A 17,448-nucleotide genomic window follows, 5' to 3' on the forward strand; every position below is an offset into this window, starting at 1 on the left:
CTTGTTCTGTCTGACTGCCTGTACTCTCCTTCCACCTTTTCAGCACCTGTCCTCATGCCTCACACCTTGAAGTTTTTCTACAGTTTTTACATTTTTCTTCTACCCTCTTTATCTCAAAAAAAATTTTTTTTCTAAGTTGGCAGAGCACATTCCTAACTTTCTATGAACTCCATTTTTGTGTCTGGAGTGCCAAACACCAGCTTCTCTTGAGTCCAAGGGTGGGGTGCAAGTTCATTCTGTGACTGTGATTTGGACCTGAGTGAGTTTTTTAGTCACTTTGCTGTGCTTATGTGTCATTTTCTGCTGTCTCAAAACTGCTCCTGTTCTTCATTCCTTAAATACCACCTCTATGGGGCTGTTTGTAGTGGCATCTTCCCAAAGGTTCAGGATAGCAGAGCACAGCAGACAACTGAAAATGGAATTGTAGATGTCCTGGTTTCTAGAAGTCCATTGCTCCCTCCTCTTCTGGGCATTTCTTACTGGCTCCCTTCTCTGCAGGTTTCAGCCTTTTGCTAACCTGCATGCGCTTTCCCCTTTCCTCTGCCTCCTACTGGTTCCTAGCCCCAAAGTTTTAGTTGCTACTACAGAGTGGTCTAGCCATCTCTGATTTGCAGTTTCCCTTCAGAATGCACCTTCAGGATCCCTCACGTAAAATGAAGAGGCTCACATTAAAAGTCCTAACAAGTGATTTTTCTCAAAAATAAAGCTCTTTCCCTAAGAGGAGCTTGACTATTAAGATACCAGTGTTTTCCCTCATATCTTTTTTTTTTTTTTTTGAGATGAAGTGTTGCTCTGTCACCCAGGCTGGAGTGCAGTGGTGCAATGTTGGCTCACCGCAACCCCTGCCTCCCCAGTTTAAGTGATTCTCCTGCCTCAGGCTACCAAGTAGCTGGGGTTACAGGTGCCCGCCACCAACCATACCTGGCTATTTTTTTGTATTTTTAGTAGAGGCAGGGTTTCACTATGTTAGTCAGGCAAGTCTGGAACTCCTGACCTCAAGTGATCCACCCACCTCAGCCTCCTGGAGTGCTGGGTTTACAGACATGAGCCCCTGCACCTGGCCTTTCACCCATATCTTGTCCCTGTGTGTCAGTTTTGCAAGGCAATAATACTGAAACCAAATCCTAAAGCAGCTTATAATTTAGCGTGACACACTGTGCAAGCCAGGTTTTGTATGCAAGTTTGTGTGTATCATTAACTAGTGAAATCTTAAAAAGCAGTTTGGCTTATTTATAGATAATAGAACTGTTTCTTAACCTTGTGGCTTTTTTTTTAAGCTGGTAGAAGCATATCCTGGTTATTATCTGGAATGTAGTAATTTGGTAACCTTAAGAATGCCATAAATATTTAACCTAATAAGGGGATTGCTAGTCTTCTTTTCTTGATTGAAAGGGAAACAGATATTAATATTTTATCATGAATATGTGTTTTGACTATACAGATTTCTCCAGAGGCTGTCTTACTGCTTTTTGGTAATTAGAAATTACGGGGGAAAAAAAGAAGAAAAAAACTAGACTTGTAACCCAAAAAGGACTTACTTGGTGAAATTGTCAATTGTCAGTTGGGCACTGTGGCCACTCCTTCCTGTGCTCTTCCCTGACTTCCAGAAGAGAAGCCAGGAACTAGGTCTCCCAGAGTCCCCTTTTATGTGTGAAGTCCGCTTGTTAGAAGCACTCCCAGGAAACTTGCAAGGCTGAATAAAGAGAGGCAGTTACTCACAGGAGACAGTTCCAGTCAGATGTGTGAGCCAAGGCCGGTGTGCAGATTAGCAGCAATGGGCAGTCAGGCTCTGTGAATCACTCTTCCCAAGCTGCAGGCTGAGAGAGGCTGAGATCCTTTCCAGACATCTTGGCTTCTGGGCAAGCTCTGGAGAATCTCTCGCTTCAATATTGAATTATATAGCAACAGTACGAGGTCTAGGAGAAAAGAAATGGAAGTATGCTGTTGTGAGGTTCTTTATAGTATATGTGGAATAGCACATAATACTACTTTAAAGTAGACTGTGGTAAGTAAAATATATAATATAAAACCCTTAACTTCTGAAAAAGAGTTACAGCTAATAGCCAACAAATGGGATAAAATGGAATCATAATAAATATTCTAATTAATCCAAAATAAGGCAGGAAAAGAGGGGGAAAAGAACAGATTGAACAAATAGCAAGATTTCTATAGAATTTGGATGGAAACCCAACCATATCAATAATCACAATGTAAATTGTCTAAACGTTTCAACTAAAAGGCAGAGATTGTTAGATTGAGTAAAAAAAAAAAAGTAAGACCTACTATGTGCTGCCGACAAGAAACTATAGATATGAAAACACATATAGATTAAATGTGAAAGGTTGGGGGAAAATGTATTATGCTAACACTGATCAACAGAAATTGGGAATGGTTTGTTAATATCAGACAAAATAAATTATAGGGCAAAAAATATTACTAGGAATAAAAACGGTCATTTTAGAAAGATAAAGGGGTCAATTAATAAAAAAGACACAACCATCCTAAACATGTATGTATCTAATAACGGAGTTTTGAAATATGTGGGTCAAAACTGATAGAACTGAAAGGAGAAATACACAGTTATATACAATTATATTCAGAGATTTCAATACCCTCAATAACTGCTAGAGCAAGGAGACAGAAAATGAGGAAGGATACGGAATAACTAAACAACACAATCAACCAACTTGATTAACAGACTTATACAACACTCCACCCAACAATAGTAGCATACAAATTCTTTTCAAGTGTGCCCAGAACATTAACCAAGACAGACCACATCAAGGATCATAAAATCTCTCAATAAATCTAAAAGGATTCAAATCATTTAAAAAATGTTCTCTAACCACAGTGGGATTAAATGAGAAATCAATAATAAGAAAACATTTGGCAAATCCCCAAACATTTGGAAGAAATCCTGGAAGAAGACAAGAGCAGTGGGCACAGGAAGAGGGGCAGAGTCAGTGGGAAATGGTGACAACTGGGTACAAAGGTGAAGAAAAGGGGCAAATCTGAGATGACATTCATGTTTCTATGCTCCAAGGCATCCAAGAAGTGAGTTTAAGGAATGCATGCAGATAATTTTTTTTTTTTTTTTTTTTTTTTTTGAGATAGAGTCTTGCTCTGTCACCCAGGCTGGAGTGCAGTGGCACAATCTTGGGTCACTGCAATCTCTGCCTCCCAGGTTCAAGCAATTCTCCTGCCTCAGCATCCCAAGTAGCTGGGATTACAGGCACCTGTCACTACATCCTGCTAATTTTTGTATTTTTAGTAGAGACGAGGTTTCTCCATGTTGGCCAGGCTGGTCTCGAACTCCTGACCTCAGGTGATCCACCTGCCTCGGCCTCCCAAAGTGCTGGATTACAGGCGTGAGCCACCACGCCCAGTGCATGGAGATAATTTTTATCAGTTTTTATCATACTGAGTTGCTGTATAACTTAAAAGTCGGTTTGATTTTTCACCGTAATACTGCTCACATACAGCCTCCAGCAGTGCATTTAAATAATATTTAAGATACCGCAGTATCTTAAATGTGGAACTCAGAAGGCTGTAGTGAAGAGTAAAAGCCTGTGGTTCCCAAGCTGAGTAAGGTGACCAATCATGGTTTGCCCATTTGCCTCCTCTGCCAGCATCTGATGAAGAAGCTGTGCCCTCTGAATGACTCCCAGCAGTATCAGATTCACGTGTCTACTGGAAGAGGGACCCAGGGAGGGCAGAAGTACCAGGCCATGGGCTGGGTCTGGCTTAATGAGGAAAGCTCCTTCATTATTGGAGATGGGGCAATAGAAGTGGAGAGCCAAATTGGGGGAACACTTTCTGTGGGTGCTCGGAAGGTTTTCAACCTAAAGACATGGTGGAGCACCTTCAGGAACAGGTTTTGGCGGGACTGACTTCTCTCCAAGCCACCATTTCGGGGACTGTCTCATCCCATCCTGATGCTGTGGCTTCCTGTGTGTTCTGGGCTGGCTTCCAACTTGCTTGTCGGGACCCTGCTGGCTCCTTTATTTTGTTGTTCTCTGCTCAATGGCTGCAGTGTTTTCAAACTCCACCTTGGTCCCTTGTGTTTCAGCCCGAGAGGAAGTTTGGCGTGGTGGTGGTTGGTGTTGGCAGAGCCGGCTCCGTGCGGATGAGGGACTTGCGGAATCCACACCCTTCCTCAGCATTCCTGAACCTGATTGGCTTTGTGTCCAGGTGGCTCACACTGTCTTTGTGCTTCACAATTTGTGGAAAGCCCAGTGAGGCAGATTAGCCGCAGGACATGGAGATTTTTCAGACCCAGGGCAGGGAGAGCCATCTCCTGACCGAGAATAGTGTTTAGTGTTTAGGGTCAGCCCCACGAGATCTCAGGTTGGGATGGGTCTGGGAACTGAAGCTTACTGGGCCTGCAGCTGGGATGCACAGTAGGTTGGCCTGGGGAGACTGGAAGACAGAGGCAGGAGGGTGAGCTCAAGGCTGACAGTTAGAGAAGGGGCACAGCCAACATATGTATGGGGCTTTGGCCTGAAAGGCTTTCAGTGTGCACCAGGGAATCCTGACATAGTCATCATGACAGCCGTCCTAGGTGGTTCTGGGGTCTACATGTGATATTTCCTTCTAGGTAGTGTTATCAACCCCCCAGTTTACAGATAAGGAGGCTGAACCACGGAAAGGTTAAGTAATCTGCCTGAGGTCACACAGCTGGAAAGTCTAAGAACTGAAGTTGAGCAGAAGTCTGTTTCCAAAGCCCATCTTTTAAACACCATGTGTTCTTTTCCCATTGGTAATTTTGAGCCTCACTTTTTTTTTTTTTTTTCTTTTGAGACAGGGTCTCACTCTGTCACCCAAGCTGCAGTGCAGTGGTGCAATCACAGCTCACTGCAGTCTTGACCTTCTGGGCTCAAGTGATCCTCCTGCCTCAGCCTCCTGAGTAGCTGGGACTACAGACATACACCACCATGCCTGACTAATTTATTTATTTATTTTTTTGTAGAGACAGTTTCTCCCTATGTTGCCTAGACTGGTCTCAAACTCCTGGGGTCAAGTGTTCCTCCTGCCTCAGCCTCCCAAAGTGCTGAGATTACAGGCATGAGCCACCACACCCAGCCTTCCGCTTTTCTTTAAGGATTCATTTATCTCCAATCAGAATCAAACTTACCACCTTGTTTCTTCTTCCCTGCCCCATGCTCAGCTCTTCCGCTTACCCCTGTACACACATACACACACACACACACACACACACACACACCACTCACCAGACTAATCCTGTATAACATCATTTGTCAATATTAATCGTGAACTAGATACCGGCATCAGACTAATTCTGTGTAACATCATTTATCCATTTTAATTGTGGACTAGGTGCAGGCACTGGGCTGGGCCTGGAGACATGGCAGTGAACAAGTTAGGCAACTCTTTTTCTAGTGCTTTAGAGACATCAGATAAAGATTTACACAAAGCGTAAGTAATGATTGTGATGGTCCATGCAGAAGTTTTTTCATGTTTTCGTTAATGGGCCCATCCTCTTCCTGCCTGTCTCAAAACGTGGCCCCACTTTTAAGGATTTAAAATGGGCTTTGGGGCACCAGGGAGACCTAGGAGTGCTAGAATCTGCGCTTGGCCAGCCTTCTCCTCCCCATAAGATTCCAAGGGAGCTGCACACAAATGGGAGAGCAAAGTTAAGATCAGGCAGCACAGTAACCCCATCACACCCCTGTCTGGAGCTGGAACCATGCACGGCACTTGGGTTCAAGGCTGAAGTGGGACCTCTCCTTTTCCCTTAAGCCCCAGTCCTCTGCCAGTTGGCTTCCAGATCAGCTCAGTGGGAACAGGTACACTACCCAGGTTGTGTGGGAGGATGGCCAGGTCACACCGCTGCATGACAGCCCTGCCAGTACTCACACAGTTTCCCTCTTCACATACCCTTCCCCCCGACCTACCTGCCAAGTTCTACCACCTCCCCAGGAAGCCTTTTCTGGTGTATTCCTTTCCCTCCCTGAGTCTCCACCTCCTACTTCCAAGCACCACACTTCTCCTGGTAGTCTTGTGGTGGTGGTATGTACACGTGTGTGTGTGTGTGTGTGTGTGTGTGTGTGTGTGTGTGTGTGTGTGTGTGTGTCTTCCTCTAGCAGACTGAGCTCATTGAAAGGCAAGGATTTTCATTTGTTCTCCATGATTTCTCCTGCAGCGCCTAGTACATAATAGGCAAGCAATAAGTATTGCTGAAATTGAGCAATTTAGTTTGGGTGGCCCCATTAGAAGAAACCTAGCATAATACTTTTTGGGAACTAAATTTCCCCAAATGCTTTCTGCCTGCTGCAGCTCAGCTGGAGCTCTGAGCTGGCTGAGGGCCTCCTACTTGCTGGCTGTCCCACATTCTCCCATGACTGCCACCCTTAGAGGGCTACTCTCCTGCCCCAGCCACTGCACTGGGCGGTGTATGGACTGCTGGGGCTTTGGCTCTTAGAACACTGCAGCTCCCCCATGCTCTAGGAGAGTCAGAAGGCCTTGGGTTGCCCTCCTGCCTCTGCTCCTGGTTAGTCAAGGCTATCACTGCCTATTATGTGCTAGGCACTGTAGGAGAAATCGTGGAGAACGAATTCCTCACCTTCCAATGAGCTCAGTCTGCCAGAGGGAGGAAGACACACACATACACAGACACACACACACACGTATGCGTACATACTACTGGGCTTCGTTAGCTTAGCTATAAAGGAGCTTGAAGTCGCATGCCAGTTTGCACCCTAAATATGTTAGTGTATTGGATTTGGATTAGGTTTGGTAGTCACAATGTTTGGCCACGTGCTTGGAACTGGAAGTGACCATAGAGATCACTTCTCATGAGATAAAAGTAGATTGTTCCTTTTATTTTTATCTTACATTATTTTTGAGGAGTCTTGCTCTGTCACCCAGGTGGAGTGCTGTGGCGCAATCTCAGCTCACTGCAACCTCCATCTCCCGGATTCAAGTGATTCTCCTGCCTCAGTCTCCCAAGTAGCTGGGATTACAGGCATTCGCCACCACGCTTGGCTAACTTTTGTATTTTTTGTAGAGACAGGGTTTCACCATGTTGGCCAGGCTGGTCTTGAACTCCTGACCTCAAGTGATCCACCCACCTCAGCCTCCCAAAGTGCTGGGATTACAGGCTTGAGCCACTGCGCCCAGCTGTTTCTTTTATTTTAGAGATGAAGTAATTCAAGACTCTCTGAGGTCATACAAGCTGTGAATGGTACTGTTGGCACTCGGTGCCAGATCCCCTGACTTGAAGCCTGAGGCTGTTTTTCTCACTCCACAGTGGAAAACAACCTGGAGGTGGGAGAGAAGCAGCTCATTTCTTCATTTCTGGCAGCGGGTCCCCAGGACCTTGTTGGGAGGAGGGGAGAAGGATGGTGCTCCTTTCTTCTGTCTACCATTGAGTTCCATTTCTCTGTTACTCTGAAATAGAAGGGAGCTTGGGAGCATTGATGGAGTCCAGCAGATTTCTTTGGAGGATGCTCTTTCCAGCCAAGAGGTGGAGGTTGCCTATATCTGCAGTGAGAGCTCCAGCCATGAGGACTACATCAGGTGGGTTTTCCACACAGGCAGTCCTTGCCTTACGCAGCAGTGCACTACTGGAAAAATGAGCAAGCAAGCTAAAACACCCTGCAAAAGTGTCAGAAGAGTCAATGAGAAAATTACAGTTGCTCTGTGACCAATCACAGAAATGTCAAAACATTAAGAAATTCTTATTGTTGGGTCTAAATATATAAGGAAATGAAAAAATAGTAAAATTAGTATTTAGTATGTGTAATTTGAAACATTAGAAACATTCAGAATTAAAGTGTTTTATTTTTCTGTAAAAACCCATCAAGAGTAGTTTTTTAACAGTAGTGGCCTCCTCCTTCTCACCAGACAGTTTAGGATGTGGAGCCAGCATCCTTGGCGAATTATACTCCTTTCTGAGTTTGGATCAGCTTCCAACGTTTTCTCCTTTGTACTTTCAATGTCATAAAATAACAGTGAGAGTTCCTTTAACCCTCAGGACCTGGCAGCTAACAGGGAAGTGCCAGCTGCCTTCCTCAGTCTAGCTTCCTTCTAGGTTCTTACAGCTGCTCCCACCATGCTGTTCCCACGGGTAAGATGCTTCCTCTTTATCAGTCTAGCTCTAGAGTGGACAAAAATACCTTTCCTTGGCTTTCCTTAACCTTTTCTGGCACTAGAGTGTATTTCGTTAAGAAAAGTGATTCTGTCATAAGTCCCATGCTTACAAATATTTATACCCTGGTATCCACAGAATGAAATCTGAACTGCTGAGCACAGAATTCTAGGTCCTTCATGGTCAGGCTCCCAGCTACTTTTCTGACATTATTATCTTCCACGGTCTGTAGCCCACTCCCCTGCCACACTGAAATTTGTCATTTGAACAAAGCCCCACAAATGCCCAAGCCCCAACATACGGTGCTCACAGTGAAATATACTCATCATGTTGCACCTGGAAAATGTCTGCTCATACTTTGAGACCCAATTCACAGGTCCTTAGTGAAATCTTTTCAGAATGCCTCAGGCAAAGCTAGCTGCTGTGGGTTTTGTAGCCTTTATAGCTACCATGTGGTAATAGGAAATTTATTTGTTAATGTGTCTTTATTTCTCCTCCAGAGTAATTGGTAAATAGTACTTAGTTGAATAAATGAATGGTTGAATGTTCAAATTAACACGTAACTAGAAAGTCGTTCTGTCACAGGATAGGAGAAAACAATGTGGGATATAGTTCTTCCTCCGTGTCCCGTGGCACTGACTCCTACCCCCAGTCATGACACATTTCACACACAGAAACTCTCATGCCTTTATAACATTCTGTTCTCTATTATGCAGAGCATTTTAGTGAAGCTTATTCGAAGTGTTCTTTCTCTGTATTTGTCTTGTGTACCAAAGGCAGTTCCTTAATGCTGGCAAGCACGTCCTTGTGGAATACCCCATGACACTGTCGTTGGCGGCCGCTCAGGAACTGTGGGAGCTGGCTGAGCAGAAAGGTAATGTACACTCTGTCTGTCTGGAATACAGACCCTTTTACCAAGAGTTTCTGCCTCCAGGATTTCTGTGATATCATCTTTATGCCTTTAAAACTTAACCCCATTTCAGATGTCTCCTCCTGGCTACACTGGCACTGTGGGCTCCCAACTGCCTCCTCACCCCAACACTGTAAGCACACATGGTGGAGGGCAGAAGGACGGGTGGGAAACTTTTGGTTAAAGCTTATCAGCTTATTTTACTCACTCTAAGGAAAAAATATGAATTAGTTTTCACCTATGCTTATGTCATGATATTATTTTGGCTTTATTCATGTGATACTTATATTGCTAAATGCTGGGATATCCTAAAAATGCTCAAATCAGAGAAACTGATTGTCCTACTTGCATAGTTGGTAGTTTTTGTTGTTTCTAAACAGGAACAACCATTTATTAAATATTTAGTATATGCTAGGAACTTGGAAACTCTGCTAAGCATTTCATGTGTTATTTTGCTTAATTCTTCTAGAAACCCTTGGAGGTATATATTTTCTCTAGATTCTGTATAGAAAAACATGGTTCAAAGAAGGTAATTTGTACCAGATCACGAAGCTAATAACATGACTACTAAACGGGAGGTAGAGATTTGAATCAAATCCTACTGGGCTCTTAAGTTCATATTTGTTCCCCTAAGCCATACCACCCTCCAGAAGGGAGAAATTAAGACTTTCCCAGACCAGGCGCAGCGGCTCATGCCTGTCATCCCAGCACTTTGGGAGGCCAAGGAACTCAGGACAACCCTGGGCAACATAATAAGACCCTGTTTCTACAAAAATCTTTTACAACATTTTTTTGTTTTTTTTTTTTTTTTTGGTGGGGGACAGAGTCTCGCTATGTCACCCAGGCTGGAGTTCAGTGGCACCATCTCAGCTCACTGCAACCTCCACCTCCTGGGTTCAAAGAATTCTCCTTCCTCAGCCCCCTGAGTAGCTGGGATTACAGGCACCCACCACCATGCCCAGCTGATTTTTGTATTTTTAGTAGAGGTGGGGTTTCACAATGTTGGCCAGAATGGTCTCGAGCTCCTGACCTCATGATCCACCCACCTCAGCCTCCCAAAGTGCTGGCATGAGCCACCACGCCCGGCGTACAAAATTTTTAATTACAAGAAGGAAAAAAAAAGACTCAGCTGGGCACAGTGGCTCACACCTGTAATCCCAGCACTTTGGGAGGCTCTGATGGGTAGATTATTTGAGCCCAGGAGTTTGAGACCAGCCTGGGCAACATGGCGAAACCCCATCTCTACTGAAAAAATGAAAATCAGCTGGGTGTGGTGGTGCACCCCTGTAGTCCCAGCTACTTAGAAGTTCACCTGAACCTTGTGAGGTTGAGGCTGCAGTGAACCATGATCGGGCCACAGCACTCTAGTCTGGGCAACAGAGTAAGACCCTGTCTCAAAAATAAAAATAAAAATTATTTAAAAGACTTGCCCAGACAAACAAAAACCAAGTGAGTTGATCACTACTAGACCTGCCCTACAGGAAATGCTAAAGGAGGTCTTTCAAGTTAAAGAAAACACTAGACAGCAACACAAAAATATTGCTCTCTGGTAAAGGTAAATATACAGACAAATACAGACTTCCATAGTATTCTGATGTTGACATATAAATCACTTTAGGCCAGGCGCAGTGGCTCAAGCCTGTAATCCCAGGAATTGGGGAGGCCAAGGCAAGCAGATCATTTGAGGTCAGGAGTTCGAGACCATCCTGGCCAACATGGTGAAACCCCATCTCTACTAAAAATAAAAAAATTAGCTGGGTGTGGTGGCACATGTCCGTAGTCCCAGCTACTCAGGAGGCTAAGGCAGGAGAATTGCTTGAACCTGGGAGGCAGAGGTTGCAGTGAGCTGAGATGGTATGACTGCATTCCAGCCTGGGTAACACTGTGAAATTCTATCTCTAAATAAATAAATAAATAAATATCACTTTAAATGCTGGTATAGAATTTAAAAGACAAAAACAAAAATACAAATCTATGTTAATGGATATATAGTATAAAAAGATGTAATTGGTAACATTAATAACAAATGGGGGGTCAGAGATATAAAGGAGTAGAATTTTGTATGTGAAGAATTTTGTATTTGAAGTTAAGTTGTTAGCAGTTTAAAACAGATTGTGCAGTCGGGTGTGGTGGCTCATGCCTGTCATCCCAGCACTTTGGGAGGCTGAGGCTGGTGGATCACCTGAGGTCAGTATTTCAAGACAAGCCTGGGCAACATGGTGAAACTCCGTCTCTAATAATAATACAAAAATTAGCTGGGCCTGGTGGCGTGTGCCTGTAATCCCAGCTACTCCAGAGGCTAAGGCACGAGAATCGCTTGAATGCAGAAGGTGAAGGTTGCAGTGAGCCAGGATTGCGCCATTGCACTTTAGCCTGGGCGACAGAGTGAGACTTCATCTCAAAAATTAAATAAATAAATAAATAATATAGATTGTGCCTGTAATCTCAGTACTTTGGGAGGCCGAGGCGGGTGAATCACCTGAGGTCAGTAGTTCAAGACCAACCTGGCCAACATGCTGAAACCCCATCTCTACTAAAAATACAAAAATTAGCCAAGTGTGGTGGCACACACGTGTAGTCCCAGCTACTAGGGAGGCTGAAGCAGGAGAATTGCTGGAACCCAGGAGGCAGAGGTTGCAGTGAGGGAGATCGCACCACTGCACTCCAGCCTGGGCAACAGAGTGAGACTCTGTTCAAACAAAACAATACAAAACTGATGAGATGTAATGAAAGCAGTGCTAAGAGAGAAGTGGATAGTTGTAAATGCTTACATTAAACAAGAAGAAAGATCTCAAATCAACAACCTAACTTTACATTTCAAGGGACTGGGAAAAGAAGAGCAAACTCAATCGAAAATTAGCAGAAAAAAGCAAGTAAATATTAGAACATAAATAAAATAAAGAGTAGAAAAGCAATAGAAAAAAAACAACAACAAAACCAAGTGTTAGTTTTTTTGAAGAAAATCCATAAAATTGACAGAATTTTAGCAGATTAAGAAAAAACAGTCAGCTGGGCACAGTGGCTCACGCCTGTAATCCCAGCACTTTGGGAGGCCAAGGAGGGCAGATCACAAGGTCAAGAGTCAAGACCAGCCTGGCCAAAATAGTGAAACCCCGTCTCTACTAAAAATACAAAAATTAGCCAGGTATGGTGGCACGTGCCTATAGTCCCAGCTACTCAGAAGGCTGAGGCAGGAGAATCACTTGAACCTGGGAGGTGGAGGTTGTGGTGAGTGGAGGCTGTGGTGAGCTGAGATTGTGCCACTGCACTCCATCCAGCCTGGGCAACAGAGCGAGACCCTGTCTCACAAAAAAAAAAAAAAAAAAAGGCCAGGCGCGGTGACTCATGCCTGTAATCCCAGCACTTTGGGAGGCCGAGGCGGGCGGATCACAAGGTCAGGAGATCGAGACCATCCTGGCTAACATGGTGAAACCCTGTCTCTGCTAAAAAAAAAAATACAAAAAATTAGCTAGGCGTGGTGGTGGGCGCCTATAGTCCCAGCTACTTGGGAGGCTGAGGCAGGAGAATGGCGTGAACCCAGGAGGCGGAGCTTGCAGTGAGCAGAGACTGTGTGCCACTGCACTCCAGCCTGGGCAACAAGCGAGACTCTATCTCCAAAAAAAAAAAAGAAAAAAAAAGAGTAAAGACTCAAACTAAAGTCAGAAGGGAAAGAGGAGACTTTACAGCCAATGCTGCTGAAATAAAAAGGATTATGAGACTACAATGAACAGTTATACAATTGTTATACTCCAACAATCGGATAACCTAGAAAGGGATAAATACCTAGTAGCATATAACCTACTAAGACTGAATCATGAAGAAACAAAAATTGAACAGATTTATAACTAGTAAGGAGATTGAATCAGTAATTAAACACCTCCCAATAAAGAAAAGCCTAAAACCAGATGGCTTCACTGGAGAATTCTACCAAGTGTTTCAGTGTCTTCAAAAAGTGGTCCCAGGAAAACAGGATATCCACATGCAAAAGAATGAAGTTGGACACTTACCTTACACCATATTTAAAAATCACTCAAATGAATTAAAGAACTAAATTTAAGACCTAAAACTATAATATTGTTAGAAGAAAACATGGGAAAGCATCATGATATTGGATTTGGCAATAATGTCTTACATACGACATCAAAAATACAGGCAAAAAAAGCAAAAACAGACAAATGGACTAATCAAACTTAAAACCTTCTGTGCCTCAAAGGAAGCAATCATCCGGGTGAAAAAGCAGTCTACGTAATGGGTGAAGATATCTGCAAATCTTATCTTTGATAAGAAACCAATATCCAGAATGTCTAAAGAACTCTACAACTCAAGAACAACAAACCAACCAAATAAACTGATTTTAAAATGGGCAAAGGACTTGGATAGACATTTTTCTGAAGAAATTATACAGATGGTAAACAATCATATGGAAAGATGCTCAATACCACTAATCCTTATAGAAATGCAAATCAAATCCACAACCACATCAGTCAGCAGCCATCAACATGGAAGCAAGACCTTCCTCCAGCAAAAAGATGGAGGATCAGATGGTAGCATTTTTTGTTTGTTTGTTTTTATTTTTTTGGTTTTTTAAGACAGTCTTGCCCTATTGCCTAGGCTTGAATGCAGTGGCGCAATCTTGGTTCACTGCAACCTCCACCTCCTGGGTTCAAATGATTCTTGTGCCTCAGCCATCTGAGTAACTGGGATTATAGGTGCACACCACCACGCACAGCTAATTTTTCTATTTTTAGCAGAGATGGGGTTTCACTATGTTGGCCAGGCTGGTCTCGAACTCCTGGCCTCAAGTGATCCACCCGCCTGAGCTTCCCAAAGTGCAGGAATTACAGGCATAGGCCACCATGCCCAGCTCAATAATGTATTTTTAAATTAAGGTATATACATTGTTTTCCTAAACATAGTGTTATCACATACTTAACAAACTACTATATAGTATAAACATAACTTGTCTATGCACCGAGAAACTAAAATATTCATGTGACTCCCTTTATTGCAATATTCACTTTATTGTGGTGGTCTGGAATGAAACATGCAGAATCTCTGAGGTATGCACGTAACCACATACAACCATCAAAATCCGGAAATTGGCACTGGTACATTACAACAATCTAATCCTCAAACCTCATTCAAATTTCACCAGTTGTCCCAATAACATTCTTTATGGCAAAATGACTGAGTTCAAAACCATGTATTATCTTTTGTTGACATGTCGCTTTTAGTATCCTTCATTCTGGACAGTTCCTCCATCTTTTCTTGACAATTATAAATATTACAGTTAGTGGCCGGGCGCGGTGGCTCAAGCCTGTAATCCCAGCACTTTGGGAGGCCGAGACGGGCGGATCACGAGGTCAGGAGATCGAGACCATCCTGGCTATCACGGTGAAACCCCGTCTCTACTAAAAATACAAAAAATTAGCCAGGCGCGGTGGCGGGCGCCTGTAGTCCCGGCTACTCGGGAGGCTGAGGCAGGAGAATGGCATGAACCCGGGAGGCGGAGCTTGCAGTGAGCTGAGATCCGGCCACTGTACTCCAGCCTGGGTGGCAGAGCGAGACTCCGTCTCAAAAAAAAAACAAAACAAAAATTACAGTTAGTTATTGTGTAAAATGTCCCTAAGTTTGAATATATCTGATGTTTCTTCATGATTAGATGGGGTATGCATCTTTCACAGAAATATTATGGAAGCAGCCAGGCACAGTGGCTCACGCCTGTAATCCTAGCACTTTGGGAGGCCAAGGCCGGCAATTACTTGAGGTCAGGAGTTCGAAACCAGCCTGGCCAACATTGTGAAACCCTGTCTCTAGTAAAAATACCAACAAAATTAGCCAGGCATGATGTGGGCACCTGTAATCCCAGCTACTCGGGAGGCTGAGGCAGGAGAATTTCTTGAACCCGGGAGGCAGAGGTTGCAGTGAGCCGAGATCACATTCACTGTACTCTAGCCTGGGTGACAGAGCGAGACTCCATCTCACACACAGCAAAAAAAAAGGAAACGATGCTGTTTTTCACATTGTGTTCTGTCAGGTAACATCCTTTATCAGTTCATCTAATTACTAATGATATAACTTCATTAGGTGGTGTCTGACGGGCTTTTCCACTGAAAGTTACTTTTTTTCCCTTTGTAATCAGTGCTTATTTTGTAAGAAGGTAGTTTATAACTAGTTAAATATCCATTCTCATCACACTTTCTGATATTCATTTATTATTTTATGTCAGTAGGAACTCATGGCTTTGTTTTTCTATTCAGTGCTGTTGTTACTTTTTATTATTCATATTGATGTCCACATTGTTCCAAATTTGCTCAGTGGGGAGCCTCTTCCTGCCAGCTCCCTTGTCATTTTGTTATGTTTCCATTATTCTTTGAATTCTTGCTTTCTGGCACAAAGTGGTTAAGGTTCATCTTGTACTTTCTCTGTCTCAGCCTTGGAATTAGTCAATTCTCCAATGGCTAGTAACGTTTTGATGGCAAGATTGGATACTGGGTGTGCTTATGGCTTTGGGCTATCTCTGCAAGCCCTGTCAGTGAACAGACCTGGAAATATATAGATACGGATATGTGTGTGTACTGTGGTTACCATGTGTGTTTATCACAATCAGGCATTGAGTGAATGACAGAAAAACAACCAAAGACACAGTTGAAAAATTCATAGTTTCTTTAATAACCATGGATATGGAAACACAGAGACTGTTACATAGTGCTGGGGAAAATACAACATGTTCCCCAGAGTTTCATGGCAGTGGGGGTGGGAGGCGGTGGGCGAAACTACCTGTGAGGAGAAAAGCTTCTACTTATTGCAAAGCATTTTGTGCCATTTAATTGTTGCAAAGCCATTTTGTGCCAGAAAGCTTCTACTTATCACAAGTTCTCTTTGCCACATTCACGTCTTAGGGAGTGGGTGGGAAGGACCCCATCCTCCCACACACCTGACATTTCTGGAGACTCCCGTGACAGACATCCTCCTTGCTCGTGAGGTGCAGGACAAGCCCAGAGCATTTGGCAGCATTTGCTGTGAAGCTGGGTTGGACAAAGGCAACTGTCCCAGGAGCATCTCCCACTGACCCAGATTTCTGTTTCAGTGAAACTAGATCATAACCACACTTTGTACTTAATCACAAAATAGTTCTGGTGCTTTAGGAAGCTTCTGGCCTAGAAATGAAAAAAAATTTATACAGCAAAAAAAAATTGTTAACAGCTTTCTTTTATAATCCAAAATTTATTTTATTTTATTAATTTTTTTCTTTTTTGAGACAGACTGGAGTGCAGTGGCACAATCTTGGCTCACTGCAACGTCCACCTCCCAGGTTCAAGTGATCTTCCCAGTTCAGCCTCCCAAGTAGCTGGGTCTACAGGTGCATGCCACCATACCCAGCTACATTTTTGTATTTTTTTTTAGAGGCCAGGTTTTGCCATGTTGCCCAGGCTGGTCTCAAACTCCTGAGCTTAGGCAATCCACTTGCCTTGGCCTCCCAAAGTGCTGGGATTACAGGCATGAGCTATCATGCCTGGCCACGTTCTTACTCTGTTAGATTTTTCTGCTGTACTGCCTCCTCCTGTTAGAACAGTAGCTAACTCTCTCCTGGCCCACAGATACATCACTGATCTCATCTTGCCTTTGGACATGGGTAGATACCATCTTGTTCTCTTAGATTTTCATTTCATTTCTCAGGTTTTCATTTCATTAATTTCTCTTTTTTTCTTTCTCTTTTTGAAATGGAGTCTCACTGTGTCGCCCAGGCTGGAGTGCAGTGATGCCATCTTGGCTAACTGCAACTTCCACCTCCCGGGTTCTAGCGATTCTCCTTCCTCAGCCTCCCAAGTAGCTGGGCTTACCGGTGCCCACCACCATACCTGGGTAATTTTTGTATTTTTAATAGAGACTGGGTTTCACCATGTTGACCAGGCTGGTCTGGAACTCCTGACCTCAGGTGATCCGCCAGCCTTGGCCTCCCAAAGTACCGGGTTTGCAGGCGTGAGCTACTGTGCCTGGCCTTCATTCATTTCTGTTGTAAGCTTAGAAGTGGCAGCCTCTTCAGCTGGGGTGGGTGACAGTGGTAGGGAGGCAATCCTGGCTGTGTGCCCAGGGCAGTTATCAGTGCTTCATGTCCTGTGTTAGGGGATGACAGAGTACACTCCGGGATGCACACCGAGACACAACTGACAACTGCCCTTTTTATTCCGTTTTTGTCATTACAGGAAAAGTCTTGCACGAGGAGCATGTTGAACTCTTGATGGAGGAATTTGCATTCCTGAAAAAAGAAGTGGTGGGGAAAGACCTGCTGAAAGGGTCACTCCTCTTCACAGGTCAGTGCTAGGTGGGATCACAGGTCATGTGTGAGGTCCAAAGACCAGCCAGATTCTTTCCTGGCTCTCTAGTATGGGAGCTTGTATTCATTTCTGCTCAAGACTCTCTGACT

General features: G+C 43.8%; 3 protein-coding genes across 3 annotated transcripts in view; 2 read left to right on the forward strand and 1 right to left on the reverse strand.

Moving 5' to 3' along the window:
- LOC126950193 (cytochrome c oxidase assembly factor 1 homolog) overlaps window positions 1-17,448 on the reverse strand; it is a 171,321-nt gene that overhangs the window by 142,162 nt on the left and 11,711 nt on the right. The gene's annotated exons all lie outside the window — the stretch shown is intronic.
- UBE2D4 (ubiquitin conjugating enzyme E2 D4 (putative)) overlaps window positions 1-17,448 on the forward strand; it is a 210,591-nt gene that overhangs the window by 45,143 nt on the left and 148,000 nt on the right. The gene's annotated exons all lie outside the window — the stretch shown is intronic.
- Window positions 1-17,448, forward strand: part of BLVRA (biliverdin reductase A) — a 44,830-nt gene that overhangs the window by 20,405 nt on the left and 6,977 nt on the right. Inside the window, exons 3-6 of the mRNA XM_050783434.1 lie at window positions 4,070-4,191; window positions 7,420-7,539; window positions 8,887-8,984; window positions 17,228-17,335. Of these exons, the coding sequence (XP_050639391.1) occupies window positions 4,070-4,191; window positions 7,420-7,539; window positions 8,887-8,984; window positions 17,228-17,335 (448 nt within the window). The remainder of the gene's footprint in view (window positions 1-4,069; window positions 4,192-7,419; window positions 7,540-8,886; window positions 8,985-17,227; window positions 17,336-17,448) is intronic.

The sequence above is a fragment of the Macaca thibetana genome, chromosome 3, assembly GCF_024542745.1.
Source record: "Macaca thibetana thibetana isolate TM-01 chromosome 3, ASM2454274v1, whole genome shotgun sequence".
Classification (NCBI taxonomy): domain Eukaryota; kingdom Metazoa; phylum Chordata; class Mammalia; order Primates; family Cercopithecidae; genus Macaca; species Macaca thibetana.